Genomic DNA, 26145 nt, shown 5'->3' on the forward strand with positions numbered 1-26145 from the left:
CTAGCAATTGAGGCTGATTTTTAAATGTCTGTCCACGCTTGCTACACCGAAATGCTTCTCAACATCGCCATTCTCACCATCTTTTGCAGGCTCGTCGACTGTTGCACAACAAGTAAGTTATAGGTCATCCATGTAGTTTGGGTTTACAGAGAACCTACAAGCACTGAACCAGAAAACCGGGATTCCTTTCATCACGAGCGGGCAAGCGGTATCATACCAGTACCTCTGAAGGTTTGCGACGGATGTCTGAGCGCCTTCAAAAGATGGACCAGCAGAAGGCCAACCGGTCTCACCGACGATGATTGGCTTATCAGGAATAAGGTTCCTGACTGTGTTAAAGTTTCCAGTAAAAATACCTCCAGCAGCTTCGATCGGTATTCCTTGCCAATAAGGAAATCCATTTGCTAGGACGACCTAAAACTACTATCAGCCGATTTCCTTAATACTCTTTCATGAGTAAATATACATCTGATACTCCCAAGACAATCTTCGCAGCGGGAGAAACCAGTTGATTCCAGGTATCGGCACACCCGATTGCAATATATGGAGCGCCCAATGTTACTTTGACCAACATCTTCACTTGATTGATGTATCGGGCCAAGGTTGCAGGTTTCAGGCTACCCTGGTACAGGTGCTCTGATCCGACATTTATTCCGGCAATCCAATCCGTTCCCCAAGTTCTAATAGCATACTTAAGCTCATCCCGCTCGCGGATATACTTGTCTTCAGGTGTGGCCCAGATAGTGACCCAAATCTTTATGTATGTTGCCTGTGCAGCTGGCACAGCGTTTTTAAGATTGAAGCAGTCTGAAGTTGAAAATAATCTTGCAGTATTGACTTGGATCATGTCATGTGACCACGATCGTATGGTTCGAAAGTCTTCGATCCAATCATCTGTTGTCTTGCATGCACCATCGGCCTACCATAAGGTTTTTGTTAGAAATGCCCTATTCGAGGAACAGAAAGGTGTACGTACACGTTTATGTCCAATGTTAAAGCCAACATTGCCGGTAAGGACTGGCGAGGCATAGACCACCCCAAGGCTCAGAAGAGATAGAAGGACTGTACAGATTCTCATATTCTTAGGATTGTAGAATCGCCGGCCAAGAAACTAGAAATTTTGTGATAGGTTGTGTAAGTGCGTTGGGAGTATAGTTGATGTAGACTGAGTAGGGTCAAGAGTTCGAAGAGGACTGGAATTATAAGGATACCTGTTTCACCAACGTGTCTTCAAACTTTGAGCTCTGATTAACAGATTACGGGGCAGAACAAGAGAAGGCATTGTTATCTATGTTGGCCTAATTCCATGAGAACAGATCCACGATTTTGCATTTGTTGATCCGGGAAAGGAGCTAACCATGTGTGTGTGGCCTTTGTGGATTCCAATCAACCTAGAAGAAAGCTCTCAGGTCTCGCTATCTCCTACTTATCAGCAGGCCTCCTTAACTTCCTGAAAAGATTTAGTACTCTCTGTCGGCACACCCTTCAGTCAGCCCGTCGGCCTTGACATCTCCGGCTTAATGGGTTTGGAGATTTGAAGGTTTAATGCAGGTCCCGTATGAATCCGGATCCTCCTGCAGTGAACTACATTACTAAGTTTTATGCACAATTCTGGCGCCGGCCCCCCTAACCAAGGTCCCCGACAATATTCCATAAGCTCTATGTACCAACTCAGATTTTGGTGAAGCGTTTTTCTTTTTCTCGGGCCGCGGCTACATACAGTCGCGATCGAATCTCCCTATAAGGGTACGGAAATACCGCGAGGTCGTACCCTTATAGAACAGTTACCCTTATAGATATTTCAGGGTTAGGTTTGGCAGAGGAGAAGTTCACTTTTGGGAGTAAAGGGTTCGCGCAACACTGAGTTTGGTAGAGTGGGAAGTTCGCGGAACTTCACTTTTGGTCGCTAAACCATCACTCTTTGGTGACGGAACTTTCAGTTTTTGGCAGTGCAACTATCAATGTTGTTAGCAGAACATTTTTCACTTTTTGAGGGCGAAGTGCCCCAACTTCCACTCAAAAGTTACTCTCTCTATAAGGGTAATACACCAAAAAGTTTGAAAATTTACTAAGGGTACATGTATTCTTATAGCAAGAATATGTGCATTTACCCTTAGCACTATATACTAAAAAAAGTAGCCTGCGGACCGGGCTCCTTATAAGGCGAGTATTCTTATAGAGGGTACCCTTATAGCGAGATTCGACTGTACATCTTTCTTTGCGTTGAACCTTAGATGCTCCCGTTGGTACTCCTGTTTGGGTTCGTTGTATATTTCCCTCTATACTTACTCACTCAGGCACGTACTCGATCCTGCTAGAGCGCTATATAGAACACCGCAGACAATTGTGCTGTACCCTCCTCCGCGGCTTCGCTAGAGTCACTTTAACTCTAGATAGGTATTGTCCGTTTCGATTTAGATCTCCGTCAGTGTGAAACGGTACGATAGGAACGCCGGATCACGGGTTCTCCTCCCCCGCGTGGCTACGTCTACTTTCCTTCTCTTCCTACTGAGGTACGTATGTCGCCAATTATTTTTCCATGAATACATGTACTAATGACGCTAAAGGAGGACTTGGAAGGGCCGGCCATAGCGTCCGGTTTTCTTTTATTTCTTCTTTTCTTTTTGGAGGGTGGCTAAGCATTCCCTAACCCGATATACAAGTGTCAACTAGGCACGAAGAGATTTTTCGATACAGTCCAAGGCCACTTCCAACATAGTAACATACACACCCTCTTTTAAGTGCCAATACACCTCCAGAAGACACGTGTTCGATCAATCTATACTCAGTCAAGAGTAATAGGCTACTAATATTCCCCCGGTTTCTTCTTACTGCATTCACTCCACGACGCTCGTGTTTGCCATTTGTGAGAGCAGCGAGGATACCCTCTGAACTTCCCGTACCCCGGTTAAACCGAGAAGCTGTCATTTCTGGAATGTAGCAGAAAAAACAGAATACCGGGACAAGGCGCCAGTATGTACATATTCGCAGGGTCCCTTTAATGCGATAGAAAGGAAGGAGCCTGATCCGCTCACGCTGCTCGTCAGAGAGAATCGCTTTGACAAACAGAGGGCTCTTCCGGACTACCACTGGAGTAAAACCTGCACAATATCAGATGATCTTCCCGCTAGAGAATGGATCCTCTACAACCCACCTATGGATAGTTCTTGTATCCTCTGATGGTGAATATTATCAAATGGCAGAAATAAGTCATTCAAATGGCGACGATTAATATCTTATATTTCTAGTTATACCTTTTCACCATCATCTACCAACCTCTTTGTTCCCAATCGCAGACCTGAACCCGGGATGCCGGCATAGAAACAGCTTCATCCCTACGTGGAGGAAGAATAATCATGACGCCCGTTTCTTCGCTTTTTCAAATTTGAATTCAATGGTCATTACGAACATTCCCGCAGATGACGTCTGTACTGTCATTTCCTATACGGAATGCTCCAGCTCGTCGAGGGGTATCCTGGCGAGTCACGGCACATTGTGGTCTCTTGCAAAACCGCTTTTCTTAGAACCCAAGGAAAGATCTAATATTAGGGATCAGAAATGGTTAAATCTAAGTTCCCTCGCTTTCTGGAGGTGCGACCGTTTAACGCAGTGTCCTCGACACCGTAAAGCTTCATCTTTTGGGAAAGCAAGCGGTATCTTATTCTAAGAAAATCCGAAGATGGAACGATCATCTTGTATCAGCTGTTAATCTCCTTATTTAAGAACAGGGCATGTTTGAGGCATGTTTGGGCGAGAAGGGATCTAACCCAATGAGTCCTCAAGCCTCATTCAAAGGTCTACGCGGGTAATAGGAATTCGAATGATTGGGAAATAGTCCTCGGGTGTCGACTACTGTCTGCTAGGCCTCACTAAAGAAGATATTAAAAAGCAAAGAGGCGGACCACTTTCGAATAAGTCAGGTCTTACACCCGAGGGCCTTGCGGCAGGCTCCTCTTCCATCAAAAACAAAAAGAATGCTCTGTTTGGGATTTGAACCCACACCTCCCAAATCGCTTCATAACGTTTTAAGGTTATTAATCATAGGGCGAGCTCACCAATTACACCACCAGAGCTTGAATGTATTAGTGTTTTGGTCATAGATAACCTTGATCAAACTTAATCTAGGAGAGGTTCTTCCCTCCATTTAATGTCGACACACTTCCGCAACAGTGTAAGGTGGTCTACTGTGAACTCAGGTGACCCTTGTAGAATGGTACGTAAATACTTATGTAACCCTCGAATGTCAGCTGCTGTCTGCCAGGCCTTACTAAGAAAGATGCTTTAGAAAGCAATGCAAAGGAGGAAATCAGTCTCGAATGAGTGTGGTTGTACATTGGACGGCCTTGCGGAAGGCTTCGTTTCCATCAGAACAAAAAGAATGCTCCGTCTGGGATTTGAACCCATACCTCCCAAATCGCTTCATAACTTTTTAAGGTTATTAATCATAGGGCGAGCTCGCCAATTACACTACCAGAGCTTGGATGTATTTGTGTTTGGGTCTTAGATAACCTGGTAGTAATGAGTCTGGATGTCCTATGTTGCCATTAAATCTCGATGCAGCCCAGAAATAGCTCAAGGTATGTAGTCTACTGAGAACCCACTCCCTTGTGGCAAGGTATGAGCATCCTTTACTACCAAAGACAGCTCTGTGAGATTCACAAACCCACGTATAATTGGTAATACTGATAAAAATGGCCTAGCATCATTACCAACTCTCATGGAATATATATTCAAAGATAATAATTCCAGAAGTTTTATGTAGGAGCTAGAGAGAGCCAGCGGGTTGAAACTCTCCTCACCGTGCCCCGACCTTTTTCGAAAGTCTCGAGAAGTGACCTGCAGGAGTGCTGAGTTATAGTTATCTTAATAAATCAAAATCACTCCAACGTCCACCTAAGTACTTGACCAAGTGGGTTGCCTTATGTTGTTGTGGATTTTTGAGGTAATCATAAGCCTTCATACAGCAGTCGGTATAAGTTAAGAATGACAACGATTATGTGCTAAGATCGAGTGATATTTTGTGTTTACGGTCCACAGTCTTAATCATCCAATACTATGACAATCTTCTTTCCGAAAAATATCCTGACGCTTGAAGAAGGAGCGTTTGATTCAAAGGGGTGACGCCCTATGTAATCTCAGAGAAGCCTTCCCTATGAGAGGTTTACGTCATGTGGCCTAAGGTCGTTTCCGTTGGGACTTATGATAAAAGCCTGTAATATTGTGAAAGTCTGTTTCACTAGTTTCGTGTGACCTGCCATGACCTCCCTCTCGAGCCTCGAGCGTTCATATCTAGCAGCCCTTTCCGATTTGACTGGGACAATATATTAATCGATGTGGTGATGCTGATCATTTAGAGATACTTATAGGAGAGCATAAAATATCTTAGTTTGTTCGGTATTAATTCACAGGAAACTCAATCAACTTGATTATGCAATCATTGGGTTCAGTCATATCCCATCACTCGTTTTCCGCCATTGTTGTGTTTAGCAATTGATCATTCATATTCTGCTTGATTCATTAGATTACTTTGTATACAGTGCATATATTTCAGAGGGATTCTTGAAACATATCCACTAACTACATAGTCATTCAAAGGACAGTGTGTGTAGAGGGTCAGTGGACATAGTATTGATCGAGACTGGTAGAAAACTATTTGCGTCCACACACCTATTTCTCGCGGTATAGATCGTACGGAAGTCACGCACGTAGCCGCTGTATCAGAACGACTAATTGTCCTAACTGCTAAATTATCTATATTTCTTTATCTTGGTAATGGGCGTAGCTATTATCAAAGCTTTCTAGATGGCAATTCAGTTGAAAGTCTCAGAACCTATTTAAAAGCCGAGGGACGCAAAGAAGCAAAGAATGGAAATCTTCTCGATTGGCAGAGCTAGTTGCGGAGAAAGAATATTATGCCTGGCCTAACATAAACAGAACACTGTATGTATCATGTTTGCTTCGGCTCAAGGCAAGCCTGTCTTACTTTACCAAACAGGCCAGATGCGGCTTAACCATTGACCAACTCTGTCGCTATAATTTACATTTATATTCACGTGACGTACACTGTTGGGGCGATGCAATACTGAGAATTACATTTGTATGTACATGTATATTCACATACCCTATTGAGAAGGCGCATCTGTAGTCCTTAACACCATCCGAGTCATCATTTCTATACACTAAAACTATTGGAAAGAAGCAGGCTTAAGAGGAATTAAGCGAGCTCCCAGCAAATTTGAAACTGGTATAGCACAATCTCTCGCTCGCTATGACAGCCCTTGAGGGCTCTAATATCTTTGTGAAACATCTTTCTTTATCCATTGAACAATCCGATATTTATCTCCCTTTGTATCGTTTAGAGCAACAGACATACTTTGAATAGGATCAAGAAGTACGTGTAACACATTGCATACTAGCCTAGGAGGAAACAGAATTTATAAGTACAGCGTGGTCGTAGTATGAGTTGCAGGCTATTTGATGGGGGCAGAAAAATGACGAAATAACACTCCCTGTGTCATTTCTATCCATCCGGAGCTAGTCCGTACCACGTATGTATTCCATTCAACGTAATTCTTCCACCGCCTCTTTGAAGCCATTCGGACATCCCAGGACGAAAACAGCAAAACTCGGATTTAAGATTGGCTAATACATAGCGTGAGCTATTCCAACTATAAAGAAGAAGGGTCTAGATGAACTGATAAACAAGATTCAATAAGCTCTAAAGAATGGTTGTGCCTTGAAAGCGTGCGGTTATGAAAGGCTTCTTTCTTTTCAAGTCTTCATTGCCAAATCAATACTTATACATGAAACAGTAAAGCTTCATGCCAAGAGGTCGAGGCAACTCGAGAGGTAAAAAAAAGGAAGTTACTATGAGATGTGAGTGTGAATGCTCTAGAAGGATCGGGGAACTTTCTACGTCGCCTCTACAACAGTAATATCAGCGTCTTGTGAGCGGGTATCACCGCGCTGGCGTTGTAACCTGGGTCAATCTTATCTCCGCACGGACCATATCGGATTTCTCCGCTTCACCAAAAGTGACTCGAATTATTCCGCGGTACTAGGCCAGTATTTCGTGTCTCGTGATGCATGGTTTGCTTTGCATACATGTATGCTTCTAGCCCACAGTACCAAGGTGATATGGTAAATGTGAGCATATGATGCTATTCCGATTCAAGATAGTTCATTCAATTCGTCCTGTATACCAAAGAGAATGGGGGTGTCCCCAGAGCCTTTGACATGGCCAGTAATCTTTTGAAAGCTACAAGGCACTGAAATCACAACAATTGTCTCTGCGTCAATGTTGAGCATTGTACCCTGGGTTTCTATCACCGGCTCTAGGGAATGATTCTTCCAATGTATATTCCAACTTTCTTTTCCAATCTTTCTATCCTGACTTTATCACTGCCGAGGAAACAAGTATCCTAGTTATTGATGGTAAGAATATTAATTCTTTCGATGATCATGTCTTCGTGAAGGAATCTGGGCGGCCATGCGCGAAGATTCTAGTTAGATGATTGTGTGATCAGTCTAGGAACTTTAAGATTATGTCTATCTCAAAGCCTCTCCGTAAATCGAGGAATTAGGATATTTGGTTTGGCCAGACGTGTATGTTAACTTGTGTACGCGTACCCGCATTTCGATCTTACACTTTTGATTCAGCCGAAACCCCCGTCACCGCTGGTGGGCTCAGCCCTACAGCAGACAGTTACTAGGATGATTCTCTTCCATTATCGGCCACGGTTTACAGTCTCGAGACTCTCCTAAAGATGGTGAAAGGTTTGTTTTCATCGCACACACACCAGACTTCATATTCAAAAGAATTAGTGTTATTAATTGATGAGAATCGTACATACATGTAGCCTTATATTTATCTCGAGATACGAATTCTACTCATGCTTGTTAAGATAGGGCGTAGTGTTACATATTTATACATGTACTTATAAGTGGCATGGGATGCTCATTCTTTTCACAAGCGTGTATATGCCGTAGGACTAGATCGATTGCAGTAACAAGCTTGAATCTGAGAGGGGAATCTTTACTCAAGACGACTAAGCAATGTCATATGCTCAACAACTAAGAAAGTTCATATCCTCGCCGACTAAGCGTAACAACTCTGCCCAAGTCACTTCGAATGTTGCTAGTCCTGCCATAATCCCCACCATCATCCGTAATCACCAACACATATCACTGCTTCAATCCATACGAGGCTCGACGAGAATGGAGATTTCCCAAATATCCTCCTCGGATATAATGAGAATCAATGATCTCGTAAGTTGCTGATACCTCCGTCGCTCAATCAAGGAGTATTTCATGATGAACTCTAACTTATTCGTTCTACAGCACAAGGACGACGAGATCGTGTTTCGAGGCCGTCGTGCATCGAGAATTCCCATCATCATCGTAACTGACTACTCATTTTTACGTGGCGAGTTTGATAAAATGAGTTATGATCCCGCCACCGACGATGATAAATCGGATGTATCAATGGACAGACAATCTAAGGAGAAAGACTCTCGTCCTTCTTCTTCACCAACAAGCATCTATTCTCTTGTAGCGTCGTCAGAGGGAGGTGTCCCGGTATCTAGTAGCACCGTTCGTTCAGACTCCCTTTCTGCCTCATACAGACAATTGGTCTCGCCGATGACCTCAAGTAAGGCATCCACAATTGGTAACTCAGTCTTCAGTTGCCCCCCTTTCTCTTGAGCCAACTTATGTTAACTTTAGTGCCTTTGGTTGTCATAGAGGGCACAAGTAGTGGTTACTCTGGGAGTGACAATGGCTCTGCTTCAACTAGGTCGGCGGCCAAGTTGGCCGATATGTGTCACACCGACATAGTTGCAGCACACAGTATGACCTGGCACGATTCTAACCGCTCCCAACAGGGAGACACGCGCAGCAAAGACCGCAAGTCTCAAGGTGAGGCAAAACAGTCATGATAGAGATTTCTGTGTATTATGTAGTTAGCTGACTTCTATACGAAGAAGATCACACAGACGGCGATTGTCATGGCAGGGTCTTGCTACTTATTGTCGAAGATTATTTTGGGACTCCAGCCTCGCTCCAAGTAGGGTTGAATGAGCGTATCCGGATGTGGATGATCGATGCTGCAGCTGGGCTAGACGCCCTACCGCACTACGGTAAGCAGATCTCAGTTGTAAATGCAATAGAAACTGATATACAGTAGCTATTATAGATCCGGAAACCCTTGAGTCCTGCTCTAAATAGATGAATGACACGATATCGGTGTAGAATACTGCTGTTTTGGTTTCGTTTGAGGTCGTTATTACAACGGTATGTTGTCAGCTTGGTTTGTTCTCGGTCGGAGTTTTACGTAACTAACAATGCCCAATTCTTTGTAGAACTTGGGTACAAAGTAGACTGTACTTAGAAGGGCTAAGTCATACATGTATATGGTTCAAAATGGCCTATCATAACGCTCAATTCCAATAAAAAAACACTGATCTCTATTATTTACGGCCAAAAGTGTGGAAATGGGCTTTGTATACGTATATGTAGTGATAGAAGAATGTGTGGGGAAGGTATGAACTTGGATCCTACATGTACTTTACACCGTAGAAATTCTCTAACTTCGGAATATCTCACCATATAACCCTATAGTATGCTACATGTAACTTCGCCCAGGTTGGGGGTATTATATCAAAAGCTGGATCTGATACATCTAACGTAGACCTGCGTAAGCCAAAACTAAATGTGTATTCCAAGTCACATCCGCGACTAACTTGATTACATATATATGTGTATACATCTATGGGTTCGATGTTCCCATGGCGTATACTGATTCCCAACTTGATCGATTATAGATTCATATCAGTAGGTTCTGTTTACCCAACTAACATTACCCGCACTACCTCCAATTTGGATCGACTGATAAATTGCAGGAAAGAAAACCTTCTCATTGTGGTATATGTGGTGTGGAGATCATATATTCTCACTCGAAGTGATCAATAAATTCCAAACCTATCCCTTCCATCATGACCAGCTCATTCACCCTACCACATCACCCCACCATCAATCTTCAACAACACACGTTAAAACCACACAACAGCACCACGTACCCGCGCCTCGGCGATACCTAAACTTGACAATAATGCCACCTTGGAGCGGCGAAGTTCCCCCGGGATATATTGACCCCAGCCTACTCTTCCTCGGTGCCGACGGTCAGGTATACCTCCGCACCCAAGAAGGACCGCACCCCTCTGAGGCAGACCACAGTTCATCTCACGAAAGCGTCTCTTCATCTAACACCGACAACAACAGTAGCAACGAACACCGCACTCACCGCGTGAACCAACTCCACGACGCAGCGCAGGCTTTCGATTGGAACATGGACGCTGTCTTTGCATATGACGCCCAAATTCGCGCCGAGCAGGCCCTCCGCCATCAACGGACTATCGAGATTGCTCGTCAGATTTACGCAGCGCGAATCGGACACATCCCCCACCCTGAAGACTCGTACCACAATACCCCAGCCGAGACCAGAGTCATACCATGGCCTGCATCGGAGAGGTCTCTCACTGATGTGATCGAGCTTCTACAATTTGAGAAAAGTATCACCCGTGTGGGTTGTCAGAGGTGGGAGGTGATTAGAGCGTGGCTTGGATGGGCGGTGGCTTCGAAAGAGAAGAGGCATACGATTCAGCTGGACCAAATAAGGAATGTGTATCGCTTCATGGATCAAGGGATGGATGAGAATGATCGAGCAGATCAAATAGATACCGATGGTATTGAAGATTTCAAAATGGAGGTCGACGGATCTGAAGTTGAGGAAAGCTATCCCACTGAGACGGACGGCGTTATTATCGGACAGCCAGACCTTGGCAGATAGGTCTCATCCAGCTTACTTTCCAACGTAATGAACACCAGAGAACCCCCTCCTTTCAAATATCTCCTATACTAACAAGTATAGGTAGTCCCAACGACCGGGCGAAGACAACCACTATTTCAGCTTCACTTCCCAATGAAAGGGGAAAATGTTATATCTGTATAACAACCCGTATAATGAATAAAAATAATACACGCAGCCTGCTAGTGCCAAAATTCATCATACGTTCCGATGCTCACGTATCTTACTCGTCACTTTTCTGGAACTAGAGCTTGTCTTTCACTTCGAGGGGATAAAAGGGTATACAGGTTATCTTCAGGTAAGAGAAAAAGGGTTATATTGCTACCATCGACCTTTGTCCTTTTCCGTCTCACTCATTAAACTTTCAACAATGTTTCCCTTTGTCTTCTTTTTATTTGCCTCGCATCTAGATCGGATCGTGGGGGGGGTTACCTGTTGGCAAGATAGTGACTGGTGGATTACATTGTTAGAAATTTTGAAAATGCCACGCCCTCAGAAAGTCCTGTATACCTTTACTACATATGTGTAGTTTTATACCTATGTTTCTTTTTATCAAAGTCATAAATCACACAAAGCACCGCCAGGACTGATCTAAATAGGATAGGTACTGGAAAGATGATAAAAGAATACAATTAGAGATTAGCAAAGCACGTTAATATTATTATCCTCACCTGTTTTCCCCAATAATATTAGAGGGCATGCTCCAAATTTACTATAAATCTGTGTAATTTAGAGAGCACGAGGCAGGGGCCAGCAGAAGCTCTGATCAGGAAGGAGACCTTAATATTAGAAGCATTTTCTGATACGTCTGTTGGCTTCCTAGGGTAGCTTTTCGAATGCCTTTTCCACATTAGAAGCCTGGATATAGACTTGATGGTCTTCTGGAGGTATAAGATTCGACCAAGAGATATTATCGGGCCTTCGGAATTTGGTACCGCTGCCTGCCTCACCTGCAAATAGACTAACATCGAGGGCCAACTAACTCACCTGCCCTGGGTGTCGGTTATGGGGGCGCCAAAATATTAACCTTATGAGTTTAAATTTATCATGTGACTTTTGCCATTGGCTTACTGCTAGTGTAGTCTCAGCCGCCCTTGTCCCTAACCAAGCGATTTTATTGGCCGAGTTCCTTCACTGTACATCAATTGTCAGAGCGACTTTAAATTTCGTTTATCTTAACATGTCTCCACCGCACCAGCGCCGCCCACAACAAACCATCACCATGACCACTTCAAGTGACAGCTCCAGCGTCGCTGCGAGTCTCTCGGCTTTCCGAACCTTCGAGTTAATGCAGCTGGATGGTAGGTATCTTCCATCCGACAGTCCTGACGCAGTATCAGAGGTACGTACTTCAAAAGAGAAAAGCAATGGTTGAGGAAACCTACTCACCGTGGTTTGCTAACCCCACCACAGAATATCCACGATTCGAAAGGATTCCCGGCCTGCAGTAACCATGCTGGTACCCCCAAGACCTCTCCAACCCAGAACAAAGGGTGCGGGGTTCTTGCGAGCAAGATTCAACACAGATCAGCTGTAGATCACACTTCAGTTACACCACATTCTTTGGTATATCAGCAGGCACGACGAGAAAACTTTCATCGCAGGATTCTGAGCTACCCACCAGCAACTCTACCTACCCCTCCTACTGCACATCAACTGCGAGATTTCATGCGCCAGAAGGGAAGCCATCATAGCGTTGAATATGAACATAGCGGTTCTTATCATTATGAAGATCCAATCCTCGACAATGCCCCCAGAATGCCCCGTTCTGACCGGCTAATACAGGATGCACTGGCAAAGCAACATCGTACGGCCAACGTACCCCAAGAGGAATCCTCTATCTCAAAGTCTCAGCCCTCCCTGAAGGACAAGGACGCGGGCACTCGGAACCCTTACCCCTCCAATAAAACGTACACTATGTTGGAGTGGCCCAGAGATCCCAATATCATCAAACAGGCAGACGCGGAGCGCATGCTTTCCTGGTCAGAACCACCTCGCAACACTCGTAGCGCCCATGGAAGACTCTCGAATCCACCTATCCCTAAATTCGCCGCCCCGCATTCCCGAAAGGTAGATTCTCATCCTAGATATGCAGAGAACATTAGAAACACGACGCTCGCCAGGCAGGGTGGCGTCCACCCTAACATGACTGTTAACACCAATCGTCCTCAAAGTAAGTAACTTCACAGTCAGGTATCGTTTCCCACAGGAATGTTGACTTGACCACAGCAGATTCGGTTATAGTACGCACTAGGAATTACTTCAAGGAGTACGTCAATGGAAAATACTCCAGTGGATCATCAGGGCCATGTCATAACCCCGATACCAATCTCCATAATGAGGGGAGCATGGCGGCCATCGATCGTGAATATCGTCGGCAGACGACCAAGGACACCAAGATCGACAGGTTCTATATCAAACGTGCCGAATGCGACTTCTCTCTCCAGGCCACTATCAAGAATGTCTTCAAAAATGGAACGCCTACTGCTGCTGATATTAAGAATATGATGGAAGGCATCGATTATCTCGAAATTAGCCTCAAACCAAATTCAGCCTCTGGCGTTGACGACCCTTGGTATGAGAGAATTGCATGGATCAAGAACAGCGTTGTCGGCCCCCACGGGAGGCAGGTCAGAGCTCTTAAAAGCATTTTCAGGCTACTCAATGGCGAGGGTATTTTATTTCGCGAGGATGAGAACAGTGAGGTTTATAAAGAGGCCCAATCAAACAGCGTATGTATTCTTCGCGAAAAGGATAGTTCCGTTTAAAGGTTTGTGCTCTTACCGCCACAAGATGCGCAGTCAGTGCTAATTTCGAAAGTTCAAGATTCAATATGCTACACGTAGATGTTCCATGCGTAAATCGTACCAATCGAGCCCGTGAGTTGAGTCAAGTAAAAATGTTGTAAAATTCAACAAGACTTTGACATTACGACTGTAAGTGATGTTGATCTAGGCGGGCTTGTTTTTGGGTACATGTATGTATTTGTCCTAAGTAAAGATAGTCGAGGCTTGGCGAGAAAATTCGCAACCTGTCTGTCTATAGATTGGAAGACTACATGTATACATGTATATCCCAGAAAGGTTGGTGCCTCTCACTGAAACATGTATGATTGCGTAGTGAAGCTTACAGGCAATCAAAGGAACTGGCTTGCAAGGGTGTTCCTTGTAATACCCCCCTTTCTTTTTCTCCATTGATTAATTGACCTTTGGTTTCACACCGTTGTCGTTGGATTAAGGTTGTCATTCCTGGGGAAAGTAAACACCCGCATCAAGCCTAGCCCAATCTCCTGCAGCACCGGGTAATGAGGTCTGAAGCTTGATTCAACGACGCTCTGTCTTTAAATAGAAAACCTAAGAACATGGTCATTAGAGTACGAGCGACCTTTAGAAAGTATCTGCGGCACCGGACATGCTTCCACAATTTTAAAGCCGAATAGAACGCGATTTTGTACTATTTCTAGAGATTTAAAGGCTCAGAATGTCACGTCCTCTCTCATTATAACTTTGGTACAAAGGTCTCAGATCGAATAACAATAATCAAAAGCCGTCAGATCTCTACAAATCAATCCCCAGATATTTCAAACACGCAAGTATAGTCATATAATTATACGTACATAAGTAAGTTTGACACCTTCTTAATCACAAGTAAATAAATAAAATACCTACCAGCCGAATATATCTCCAATGCGATAAAAGGTCAGGACAAGGTTCGCAATTTCAAATAAAGTTTATTAATTAATTAGTCAAATTTAACCACGCAGAGCTGGATGCTGGCAGCCTGCTGGGGGGAGAAGAGAAGGGAAAGTGCAAATACGGATTTCCCTACATTCCAGAGTTCACTGATAGCATCAGATCATGCGGTTGGCAGTCTGCCGAAAGAATTAATAGAGGTAGTGAACTCTCACAAAGGATGGAAGGCCGGAAGCTACTAGATTCATTCAGTGTGATTCGAACAAATAAACTCAATCCACTCGCTATAGGAAGCGTAGTCAACGTCTAGGAGGAGGTCATAAAGATTCTATAGATCGATCGATGAATTCAAGCAACATAAAGTATGATCTAGAAATCTATAGTCAACTCCTCCATAAGGTTTCTGTCACCATATGCAGACTGCCAATCACTCTTCATTGTTGTGAAGATGGGCCAGCCGCTAGTAGGGTAGAAAGGACGACCGATATGGACGTGCTCAGAGACCTCCAGTCGCCTCTAACGTTACCAATTCCTCGGCTGCCATATGAAAAGCTTCCTGCATCAGCCGATTATGAACTACCCTCCATATCATACTAGTTCATTCAAAGAATTTCAGCCTTAAATTCTCTTTCTCTACGCCACATAGCATATACATCAAAGTTTATCATTATTCGGATTTAACGGCATCACCTTCACCTCTGTTGACATGGCCATGGTCAATAACGTGTTGCATGCCCGTCACTGCTGTTATTTTATTTAGCTCCCATCGTGGATGTATTCTTTTTAGTGTGTGAAGTGAAGTTCCATTCTCGACACGCACAAAGAACAAATAAATCCCTACCTATGAAATCGATTCCCTATCAATCAAACAATACGTGCCTTTTACGTACACAGTACCTGATAAAGGTATGTGAGTAACCCCAGACAACTACATGTATTCTCGCGGTGTGATGCTATGAATATCGTCGCCTTATCGAGTTGATACAGTGAGCTATAATCTCATCCGCAAGCCTGCTCCTGTCTCTAACAATAAATACCACACCTCATATACATTATTCACCTTGTGAAGATTTGAGGGTAAATAGATATCTCTTATCCGGTGAGGGATTATTCTCATCTTCAGACAATGATAGTATTGAGGTTTCCCTATTTTTACATTGCTGAAGTATCTTCATCACCCTAATGTATCACGAAAAAACCATCAGCCTTCAAGTCTTCTTTTCAAAATGCATCAAAGTATCAACACAGCAGATTATATTAGCGGGCAATATCAATGCAAGGTTCAATACCTCTTGTAATGCAATAGTGAGCTTCTACTACGATGTAGGTTAGCCTGGCTTCCATGAGTCCCACTTGATTCTTCATGATGTTATGATTATGTCGTCGTTCCACATCGCGGGGATCTTTTTGACAGCCTCCCTTTAAGGGACCCCGCCAACCCCCCTCACCTCCCTTCTCTCTCTTCTTCCTCTTATCATCCATACGTCCTTCTTCTCTTCTTCGTTCCTCCGTCCCTCTCTGTTTATATCGTTCATCTCTTCGGTTTCATCAAAAGCCACACACCTCATCCTTTCTTAAACTCATAGCAACCCTCAGTTGATCCTTTAAACAATGCCAGACTCCACTACCAAAAAAGGCCAGTTCTATAGTGCTAAGGATCCTGCAGGGAAAGTGTCCACATTGGACCTCGGATCCTTTGAGACCCCCAAGGACACAGCGGGGTTTCCAAAGACACCCATCAGCGGGGAGATAAACACTAAACCCCCTAATCTCAGCAGAAGTCGGAGAGAGGCCGAGCTGCTGAGGAGATCTGCTCCTCGTGGCGAGTTTGACTCGCCAACTCCCGCTGTACACGGGCGCCGCTCCGCTCGCAGGTAATGAAATGCATATCCTTATCCATTGCCGTGGTACTAACAACTGTTTGTTGAGCGTAGGTTGCTCTTCAGTGATCTGCAGCCCACGGCCTCATCATTCCCAACTACTAACCAGACTGCTACTGCTATTCAGCAGGAGCAGAAAGGTAATGAGGATTACGTTACACTCTCTTCCGAGGAACAACATGCTGGGCAGCATGTTCCAAATAATGAAGAGGATGAAGCGAAACCCTCAAGCGAGTTCTAAGCCATAAAAGCATCAATCGTCACAAGCAATTATTCATTTCCATCTTGTATGTTATCAACTGCCCATTTATCTGATGCCTATGCTTACATCGTTTGCAGTTTAGGCTTCTTCGTTGATGATGATGCCCCTTCGATGCTCTCAATTTTCTTAACCATTCTGTCCCTCCAAAATGATTATTTTTTGGCATTCAAAGAGAAAGCTACACGCTGCAACCACTTTAGTGGCATTTTGTAAGAGATCATATTCCTAACGCTTTCTTGATGGGATTGTTAATGGCAAATTTTAGTTCTTTAGACGAGTATAGGATCCAGACTGGGCGCTGTTCGATGAAGCCCGATCCATACCGCTAGCTTTGGGAGATAACTTATCTTTCTCTTTCGTGGAGAGATCCGCCACACTATCCTATCGTAAAAGGGCATACTTTCGATATGATATCCCGATCCGCTCTCCTGGGGAGATTAGAGTATATCGTCCCGCATTTATCCTTATCATCGGTATTTAATCTCCTCCGTTGAACGCCTAGCTGATTCTGTTCATGATATCAGTATCATCGAGTTCTTCGGATCGAACGATACAAACCTCTTATTTTTGTTAGTGTCTCTTTGTGGTGACGCATTGGTGCTCCTCTCAGTCATGGCGATATCTGCATCGCATGTGTTGAAGTCTGTTGATCATAAGAGATGGGCGTATCTAAGTTTTCATATTGGCATGATATTTGTGGTTGTTTCTTGGTGCGTTGTTGAAGCATCGACATTCATGTAAACTTAGAGTTTCCTTTTCATGGAAGTGGGGGGTGCAGTCAATTTTACCATATTTTTTAAGGCAGACGCATGCGGGTCCGTGCACATACGCTATACCGGAAGCGTGGAAAGGCAGGTCCCGCACATGTTCACTTTCGACACGAACTCGATTTAAATCAAGAGAGCAAGTGCATTTTCTAAATATCTCTCATGAGTAGAAAGGGTTCTCAATAAAACCACTACTACCGACTGTGCATTGAGATGCGAGTTATCTTGACTTAAAAGTAGTCACTCTTTGTGAATCATAATTTTGTTTCGCCGCAGACAAAGTTTCTCTTCCGTCCATTGCTCTCGCTCACCTTCTTCCCAGGCTAAACCGCATACTTTCCTCAGCCACAATTTTTTCGCACAGAGGGAATCGGAATAACCCTTGGTCCCCCATACTACGGTCGCAAACTTTCAAAGTACGGTAACGCCCTCAATAATCAAAGGGAAACGTGGAAATTATAAGGGATAGAGTTGATTTCAAACGTTCTCCACGCCGAACATGAACTCTTCAAGCACCACCCGTACAGATGCTGGAAAAGATCTTGAATCCGGTACAAGGAAACCAGGTATATATTTCAGTCCCCTACCAACGACGAAATTAACTCTCTTGCAGTATCCCTACAAGCTATTCAAATGGCACCAACCGGTGTTCGTACCTCCCAATCGACAGAAAAGATTCCTGCAGAGTGCAAGGTCATGGTAATCATGGAGGCTCCACATAAAATCCTAGAAGTAAGGAATACAGAACTTTCAGTGCAAGGTCCCTCTACGGCACAAACCCCACTACTACCAGAGCCGTCTCCTAGCATCACCATTCGGAGACCAGTTTCGCCAACGGACGAGTTCTTAATGAGGCAGCGAACTAGCCTACCGCCGGGCATGGTGACCTTGATGGGTAGTATGGGTACGCTGCTGAAGGACCATTTCGAGCCCGAATGTTTTCATGAGGAACACTACGGTCCTTTCTACAACAAATTCCACGAACTGTATATTAAGAAACATCAACCACTAAAGATGAGAATGGAAGATGTGGTGGAAATCACCCTGATGACCCGCCTGCCCAACGGATCGATCAGGAGTTACAGGAGCGGTGAAATTCCGGTGATGATATGCCGGTACTGTGGGCAGATGGTGGGCCTAGATTTGCCTCGTTGTGGACAGGGGAATTAGTGCGTTTATACCTTGATACTATGGTGCTATAAATCTAACTTCAACTCAGGTTTCAATGAGTCTTACCATTTTTTGGAACAGGGATTGCAAAGTGAGGGGTGCCAAAGTCACGCTATCCGAACGGTTTACGAAATGGCAGACTATTTAAAGCTCAAAAATCGTCGAATTCGACAAAAATCAAAAGACTCTAAACAGCCCATACTTTGTGGATAAGATGTATGTCACTGAACTTTGCATTTCTGCATTTATAATTGATCTCTAACTTTGAGATATAGACGCTGTGATATACATCATTTAATATCATGCATGTCTCATAATCGAGTAAACCTCTAAATAGTAGAGAAAATTAATAAACTTCTGGGTAGCTAAAACATTTCAGATCCACGAATAGCGATGTTACTGCAGATATGACGATCTGATTACTTCAATACACTTGTACGTCACTTTTCAAAAGATGAAGTACCACAATAGTAACTTCTGCCGGTATATGTGGTAAATCAGGTGCCAATCATCTGTTTCATTCGTTATTCAATTGAAAGGAGAAGAATCTGTGCTGCGTTTCCGAGGAGAGGAATATTAGGCTCATAAGAGTAACTCAATTGTATACCTCCCGGTGGTGCAACACAGGGTGTCCCTCGTTACACCCACAAGACCTGTAATTAATAGATGCGTTCCTATGCGCGTCTTTAACCAGCAAGAGACTTCAATTCATACTTTGATAGTCTTTATAACCTAACAAAGCTGTTTGTTCCTTAATTCACCTAGCAAAGACGAGCAAACGCCGGAATGGTACAGTAAAAATCCCAAAGACCACACAAAGACCCGGTCAACCTAATATCGAGCAGCTCTGCTGCTTTCCCAACTCTTTCAGTACACCTATTCTTCGGCCCTAACAATGCCCATACCCGGCAATCTGCCCAGAGCAGCATCGGACGCCAATTCCTGATATATCAACCCCTCCTCCAACCTCTTCATATCATATTTCGTCAGCGGAAAATACTCCACGCTGCGAGATCTTCCCCCACTGGGCGGTTTATACCACTCCAAGTCCAGGAACCCCCTCTTCAAACAACTCCTCTTCCCCGGCAACCTCATCACCGCCGCCGACGAGACCGGTTTCTCGGGTGATGTTTCTTGTTCCTTCTTGTATGTGACATACCCCAGCCCATAGCCGTTAAGCCACCGTCTGAATACTATCCTCATTCTACCTTCCTCCATTACCAGGCCCGCTTTCATTTTGGCTCCAATTGTATGTGCCAGTATATCAAGCCTCCGTGCCGCCTCGCTCTCCGGGAACCCATTTGGGCACAACCTTGCAACGAAGTCAACGTGGCGTCTTAAAAACATGGCATCCATGTAGGTATTCTCGCCACCACCGCTGAAGAATTTGTAGGTGATATCGCGTCCGATCTTCCACCACCATTCGCGATAGTAGAGACCAGGAGGGCGAGTATCGAGGCGAAGGACCAAGTGACCATCGAGAACGCGGAAGGAGATAAGGTTTAAGACAATCCATTGAATCTGGATGCATTGTTGTGAGTATTCTTCTGTGGGCTTTGGACCTATGTATATGGTCCCCATGTGGTCTTCGGAAAGTGTGTCTGTGAAATAATTTACCAAGGAAGGGTCTACAATCAGCTTGGACATGATAATAATCAGTTAGGATACGAGGTATAAGGGTAAAGTTTGATATCTCTCTTCGAGAGCACTCAACGGCCAGCTGGGTGATATGGAAGATTGGGATGTAGAGATATCACAAATCGAGGTATTAATAAATATATAGGCATCAAATTTCAGACTTGGGATGACACGTTTCAAGCCCTAGGAGGAAATCAAAGAGAACATATATCCCTTCATATTGGTCCCTCATGTCAACTACACTACGAGAAGAAGGGAGCCTATTAGTCCCATGGGGATTAACAATTATCCGGAGTAACAATTGCTGGATTGCTGATACCGGTGCACGTGGTTCTGTATTATGCTTTGTTATAAAATTGCCAGCCTCTGTTAACAAATGAGAAAATTTAAAATAACGTTAAGGTTTTGATTATCAACGTACTACGTACATTTAAAACCGGTAATCAGGAATTAAGCGCTATTTTTCTGTAGATTGAAAAACGGGAATCTTAAATCCCCCGAAGTGGAACCGGCCCGCCGGCAAATGTCGGGTGTCTACCAGATTTAAGATATACAGAAGGTATGAATATCGCTTTGCAATTTGGGAGAAATATTGGTGCCGTTGAACATTGCAGGTTTTACTCGTGATCAGAAAGTATGCAGACTATCGCGCCTCAGCCCAAATCAACCCCTTTTTCACAAAGAAGCTGGCACCTAAAACTGAGCCTTTCTTGTATCCCACTCCTCCATGGAAGCGGCGGAAGCGGCGGAAGCAGTCTCATAGGTCCCAACAGCGCTAGTTAAACCTACAGATACTCGATTTATATGCGTATCTCACCTTTGCCGAGAATGACGATAGTCATCGTGGTATTACAGTACCCTCCTCGCAAGAACACCATTGTCCGACTGTCTCCCAGTCCCCAACTATACCTAGCGGCCCACCCATCTTCTGACACCCTCGGGTTGAGGTAATACATGTACATTTACCAAATGCAATGTATGCATCATTTCCAGCATCTCTTTCCATCTCGTTTCGCCTATCGTATCATGCTCCCCGCAACGTACTCGTCTAATTAAAGGTGCGCAAATTGTAAAAGAGACTGTCAAAGTCAAAACGCCTTTTTATATTCCTAGAAATTGGTGCACACCTTAGATATCTTTTTTCAGGTTCTCAATATATGGGAAAACTCTCTTTTACTAGTTTCACCTCAAGATCATGATTTCAGAGGAATTCAGTAGTTGATGACAGAAAAGTGCCCTCCGGAAAGTCATGTTGTACTTGCACCTTGAACCTATCTCCTCCAAACACTCGGAATATGACTCAAAAATTCATCATGAGATGTCACTCAGCCCCTTAAAGACCTTTCTGTTAAACGTATTGATTGGTCTCCTGGGCCGCACGAACGCATTGCCGTTTCGATTGATAGAAGCATGGGCTTTCTTGGCGCCTAAGAACGTTGATTTGGTTGTGTCACCCGGTTTGAGTCTGCACATGCCCTAGTTAGACCTTTTACGCCAGCCAAGCATTGCGCTCTCTCGAATTTAGCGCTGTGTAATAAATCTGATCAGCTGTTACTTAACTTTGGGTGCCTTAACTGATGTTGAGATTCCCTATTTCCCCGTTTTATCAGTTGTAGATCCTCGGTACTATGTAGGCTTTATGCACACCTCTATGCGCTACGTATTCATCATGACCTGATTGTTTTCATGGTTACCTGATAAGTCTATATATAAGATCCTATCATCGTTTGGCCACGCTCGAGAATACGCATATTAACGCTCCAATTGTAATGGCAAAATGATCTCTGGGCACTAGATCCGAATGTCCGCAGGAGGAGATATCTGCTGTCTTGTGCTTGCGTTAGTAAGTACATAATTTACCTTTTGTGTTTATTCATTGCCCATAGTTGTCTCCCCAAAACTTTATGTGAGCACTATCTTGCATGTATCCCTGCGGAGGCAGCGTAATCCGCCCAGCAATCTTTTTTTGGCCGAACTATAATCCTATCCCAGAAATGTATGCTGCTCGTACCATATGTGTTCTTCCAAGAGCCGACCTCCTCAAGCCCTATTCTCCTCTTCATTCAACCTAACATCTCTCACTTGCAACTCCGGTTACTCCTCGTCGAGCCTCATCTACCCAAAAGCCCAGCTTCAAGAATCCATCATCTGAGCAATCGAGCGCTCTCACTCCTAGACGATCATATGAAAAGGAGTACGATTCCTCTCTTCAACTTCGTCTGAGGATAATTCACCCCCTTCGCTCTCCATATCTCCCATATACGCAAGAGCAGTATTTCTCCCTTCAACGTCTCTTCGAGGATATCTTATTCTCTTCTCCTGCTCTCCCTCTCTCTCCGATTTTCCACATTCATAAGAGCAATATTTCTCTGTTTGGCTCTCTCCGGAACGATCTCTCTCTTCTCTCCGACTACTCCCCCACCGTAAGAGCAATCTTGCTTTGTTCGGTCTTCATTCTGGGAAAATTTCCTGCTCTCCTTCTCTCTTTTCTTCCCTCGCATGGGCAACAACACCATTGCTTCTTGTCACATATCCAAGAGCAATATTGCTCTCTGACCATACGCAACAACAATGTTTGTCGGTTCAGTGTTCATATCGAAACATCTTCCGCTCTGTCCTCTTTCTCTCTCCCCCCACCCCCCCCCCCATTTATCGGCTCTCCTGGCACCATCCTCACTCTCCCCAATTAAGAGAGCCTAAGAGGCTAGGTAATTCTTGCTCGTTTGTTTCGATGGCATAAAGAAGCTGATCTCTTTTCTTTTCTTTTCTTTCCCGACAGATTACGGCGTAACTATTTTCCTGTACTCGGGTCCGACTATATTATCTTTCACCCCGACCCTAGGGTAGAGATAGTTCACAGATTTTGATGTAAGTCCAGTTCAAGTCGTTTCTGAAAGAACCACGCTAATACTATACAGTGATTGCATGGGATCAGCAATGATAGTGGTGGCGGTGCACCGCCAGTGTCAACGGAATCTATTACCGGTTCGGCTAGCTCCGCTCTTTCTAGAAGACGCTCAGAGGACGACTCTGAAGATGAAGAAAATCTTCCAAGAGATATATTTGGCTGGTCCAATCATGCTTCTTAACTTCATCTAGCTAAAGGTTCGAGTCCTCGACGTCAGAAATGAGTCTTCCTCTTAGATCCAAACGCTGACGTGACTGCTCAAGATTCATCATGCTCGTGAAGAGCACAAACGAGCTTGCCGAGCCATTGGGGGGGAGGAAAGTTGCTTCTTATTCTTGGTGCTGTGAAAGGAAAAGAAACAAAATTGTGTGGGCGTTTCCTTTTGTGTATCATCGCTCTCATGAGTACCATGTTGTCTACACTGTTTAATCGCTGTGTTATAAAATTGAAGGAGATAAATCTCTTCGCCGTTATGTTCCTATGATGAATCTACACTTTCTCTCTGTCGAGATTAACTATCGTGATCTATAATTGTCTGCCACATGAAAACGAGAAGGGTTTCCAAAAAGACTCACATTCATTTAGCCCCTCTTTGCCATTTGCCGTAAGCCATCCTCTTAAAACTATTCCATCATTTCTTTATCATAGTCTCCTGTGGGATAACTCCTGTCCCCAGATAATAACAGATTTCAACAGGAAACAGTGAATAAAAAGCTAGAGAACTTGAAGGTCTATCGATGAAGAGAAAAGAAATTTAAACTCAGCCAGACGTGAATGCCTTTGGTGCTGTGTGCCGCACTTACATCATCCGGAGATTGCCGTATAAGTGCGGCTCAACACCACCCGAATTTAACCACTGTTCATGAGGCGACTTAGTATCACACTTTGTCAGCTTAGTTAATATAATTATATTATCTAGCTATTGTGCTCTCCTCATTTACCCTTTTCCTCGCAGAAACATCGTGCATCTGTTGTCCCCAATACCCAACTCCCCAAAGACAAATAGGTAGGAAACATGGAATTAGGGTCGATGTGCGTGCTACGTTATAGGCATTTTTGTATCCTTCTCGTGGAGTATTATCTACTGTGGGCTTTTGCTTGGATAGGGAATTCTCTGGCTCTTTTAGGTAGTAATATCTGGCCATTTCTGTTGCAAGGAAGTTGAATAAAAAGACATTTCTAGTCACATACCCGGCCGCGCCGTGCTATGGAGTCGTCATGATCAAGTCCTAATATAAATATGTGAAAACAGTTTTCACGGCTGTTGGAAAGGCCTTCTGTACTGTGCATTTTCGCGGGCTGTCCGGGCCCAGAATTAGCGGGAGTGTTTGTGTTGGTGTTTTGACTTACCAAGCTGACAATTGGTTGGTTCCTTTTTTTTCATTTTTATTTTTGGGGGGTTTATAGGTCAGGGCTGGATGTAGGATTGGGCCGGTTTAGCGAAACTTTTTCTCAAACGGCCATATTCTTTTATAATAGTAGATATTCGATCTCCTTTAAATTTCAGACCGTTCTATATATGCAAGGAACTTCACCTCTCTCCTTACCGCTACCCGGTGGAAATACAAACAGTGGAAACGGACACACACCAATTTTCCCACCCAACACCTACTCACCACCCAAGCCTCCACTACCCCCCCCCCCCCTCTCTTTCACCCTCCGGCCAAAACATCAGCACACACTAAGCCTCATGTTCTCTCACACTCCTACCTACGCCAATTCCATCCCAAGAGCTCTCTACCGTCTAGTCATCCTCCACCTCCCATTAGCGCCTCGGCCGCGCCTGCACTGCGCCGCCAAAGCAGCCCGAGGTATACGCTACTATGGATTAAGATTTCTGTGGAGGGCGACTACTTTACCGACCAATCTTTGGCGATGAAGTTAGGCGCTCTCCATGTGTCTGTCACCAGATAGGCAGGAAACCTTCCTTCGGGGGTAATGGCGCACTCCCACCCCTCTCCCCCTACGTCCAGCGAGCTCACTGTAGGGGTTTATTATGCGCGGAAAATCTCTGTATATGGGGTTATCGATCCAGTGATCAATGCGAGAACTTGGTGGTTTCGGTTGTCTTTTGTTAATCACAGCTCATCACTCGGGTGCTTCATAGCCTGTCACTCGCTCGCTAGCGTCTTTCTCATTGGTCCTGCGCTACCTTTCTCGATCTAGTGCACTATAATAGAAAAGATTGCTTTTCGGATATAGACACTACTTATCAAAGGCAAAACGGTAGAGGGAAAAAAACACCCCAAGTTTCAATGGAATCACTTGAAGAGAACAGAAAAGACCGGCCAGAACAAGATGTAAAACAATCATCTAACGAGGGAATACAAGCCCCAGCACCACCACCGCACCCAGGTGATTGAAACAATGGACCCTGAGCGGCCCAGCTATGAAAACAGGAGGAAAAGAAACGGCCCAATCGACCTCATTTATGGAAGACCCGGCCCCACCACACCCACCATTGATTGAAACAAGGGACCCGGGCCAAGCACAATCAGTAAGAACCCAAGCAGCCCCCTTTTCCGGACACCCGGCGCTATAATACAAACATTCCACCACGATAAGTAATCCCGCATTCGAGTATAAAGAAAGAACCCAGACAAACTCCTAAATACACTCCTAAAGAATAACATCCTCTACAGGCACCAATAATTTTTGGCCCTGTCTAGTGAGGGAACAAGGAGCAAACATGATGGGTTTTGTGAAAATTGGGACACACCCCAATAAGGCGAAGGCGGTGTCCTCAACTATGCCAAAGACTGATCCACCCGGTCCACGTTACAATATTGACAAAATGGATCAGGAGACGAATAGCTACAGGCGAAAAGATATAAACGCTGACAAGAGTGAAACAGGAAACAAAGACAAAACGACCACAACGAATTGGACTTGAAGACCTTCATTCAAAGAAATAAATAAAAGAAACAGAGACAAAACAATAGATGGATGAGAAATGAGAGCCGG

The 26145-nt window shown here is 44.3% G+C and overlaps 7 protein-coding genes across 7 annotated transcripts; 5 read left to right on the forward strand and 2 right to left on the reverse strand.

Moving 5' to 3' along the window:
* H6S33_006525 (uncharacterized protein) lies at positions 1–1078 on the reverse strand (the record flags this gene model as incomplete). Its single annotated transcript, XM_044837884.1, has 4 exons — positions 1–98; positions 159–414; positions 467–919; positions 977–1078. The coding sequence occupies 4 exons, from the start codon at positions 1076–1078 to the stop codon at positions 1–3; spliced, it is 909 nt and encodes a 302-aa protein (XP_044690052.1).
* Positions 1079–8055: 6977 nt separating this feature from the next.
* H6S33_006526 (uncharacterized protein) lies at positions 8056–9969 on the forward strand (the record flags this gene model as incomplete). Its single annotated transcript, XM_044837885.1, has 9 exons — positions 8056–8268; positions 8341–8668; positions 8743–8916; positions 8982–9137; positions 9185–9209; positions 9277–9291; positions 9360–9366; positions 9822–9835; positions 9900–9969. 9 exons carry the CDS (start codon positions 8056–8058, stop codon positions 9967–9969), a joined length of 1002 nt encoding a protein of 333 aa, XP_044690053.1.
* A 139-nt stretch (positions 9970–10108) lies between these two features.
* H6S33_006527 (uncharacterized protein) lies at positions 10109–10846 on the forward strand (the record flags this gene model as incomplete). Its single annotated transcript, XM_044837886.1, has 1 exon — positions 10109–10846. One exon carries the CDS (start codon positions 10109–10111, stop codon positions 10844–10846), a length of 738 nt encoding a protein of 245 aa, XP_044690054.1.
* Positions 10847–12086: 1240 nt separating this feature from the next.
* On the forward strand, positions 12087–13632 carry H6S33_006528 (uncharacterized protein; the record flags this gene model as incomplete). The annotated part of the gene is made up of 3 exons (XM_044837887.1): positions 12087–12206; positions 12278–13037; positions 13094–13632. 3 exons carry the CDS (start codon positions 12087–12089, stop codon positions 13630–13632), a joined length of 1419 nt encoding a protein of 472 aa, XP_044690055.1.
* Positions 13633–16167: 2535 nt separating this feature from the next.
* Positions 16168–16677, forward strand: H6S33_006529 (uncharacterized protein; the record flags this gene model as incomplete). The annotated part of the gene is made up of 2 exons (XM_044837888.1): positions 16168–16430; positions 16491–16677. 2 exons carry the CDS (start codon positions 16168–16170, stop codon positions 16675–16677), a joined length of 450 nt encoding a protein of 149 aa, XP_044690056.1.
* A 1287-nt stretch (positions 16678–17964) lies between these two features.
* H6S33_006530 (uncharacterized protein) lies at positions 17965–18783 on the forward strand (the record flags this gene model as incomplete). The annotated part of the gene is made up of 3 exons (XM_044837890.1): positions 17965–18031; positions 18079–18566; positions 18685–18783. 3 exons carry the CDS (start codon positions 17965–17967, stop codon positions 18781–18783), a joined length of 654 nt encoding a protein of 217 aa, XP_044690057.1.
* A 728-nt stretch (positions 18784–19511) lies between these two features.
* On the reverse strand, positions 19512–20282 carry H6S33_006531 (uncharacterized protein; the record flags this gene model as incomplete). Its single annotated transcript, XM_044837891.1, has 4 exons — positions 19512–19604; positions 19675–19778; positions 19844–20156; positions 20253–20282. The coding sequence occupies 4 exons, from the start codon at positions 20280–20282 to the stop codon at positions 19512–19514; spliced, it is 540 nt and encodes a 179-aa protein (XP_044690058.1).
* Positions 20283–26145: the final 5863 nt, after the last annotated feature.

Source organism: Morchella sextelata (genome assembly GCF_020137385.1).
Source record: "Morchella sextelata strain SCLS chromosome Unknown scls_20, whole genome shotgun sequence".
NCBI classification, from domain to species: Eukaryota; Fungi; Ascomycota; class Pezizomycetes; order Pezizales; family Morchellaceae; genus Morchella; species Morchella sextelata.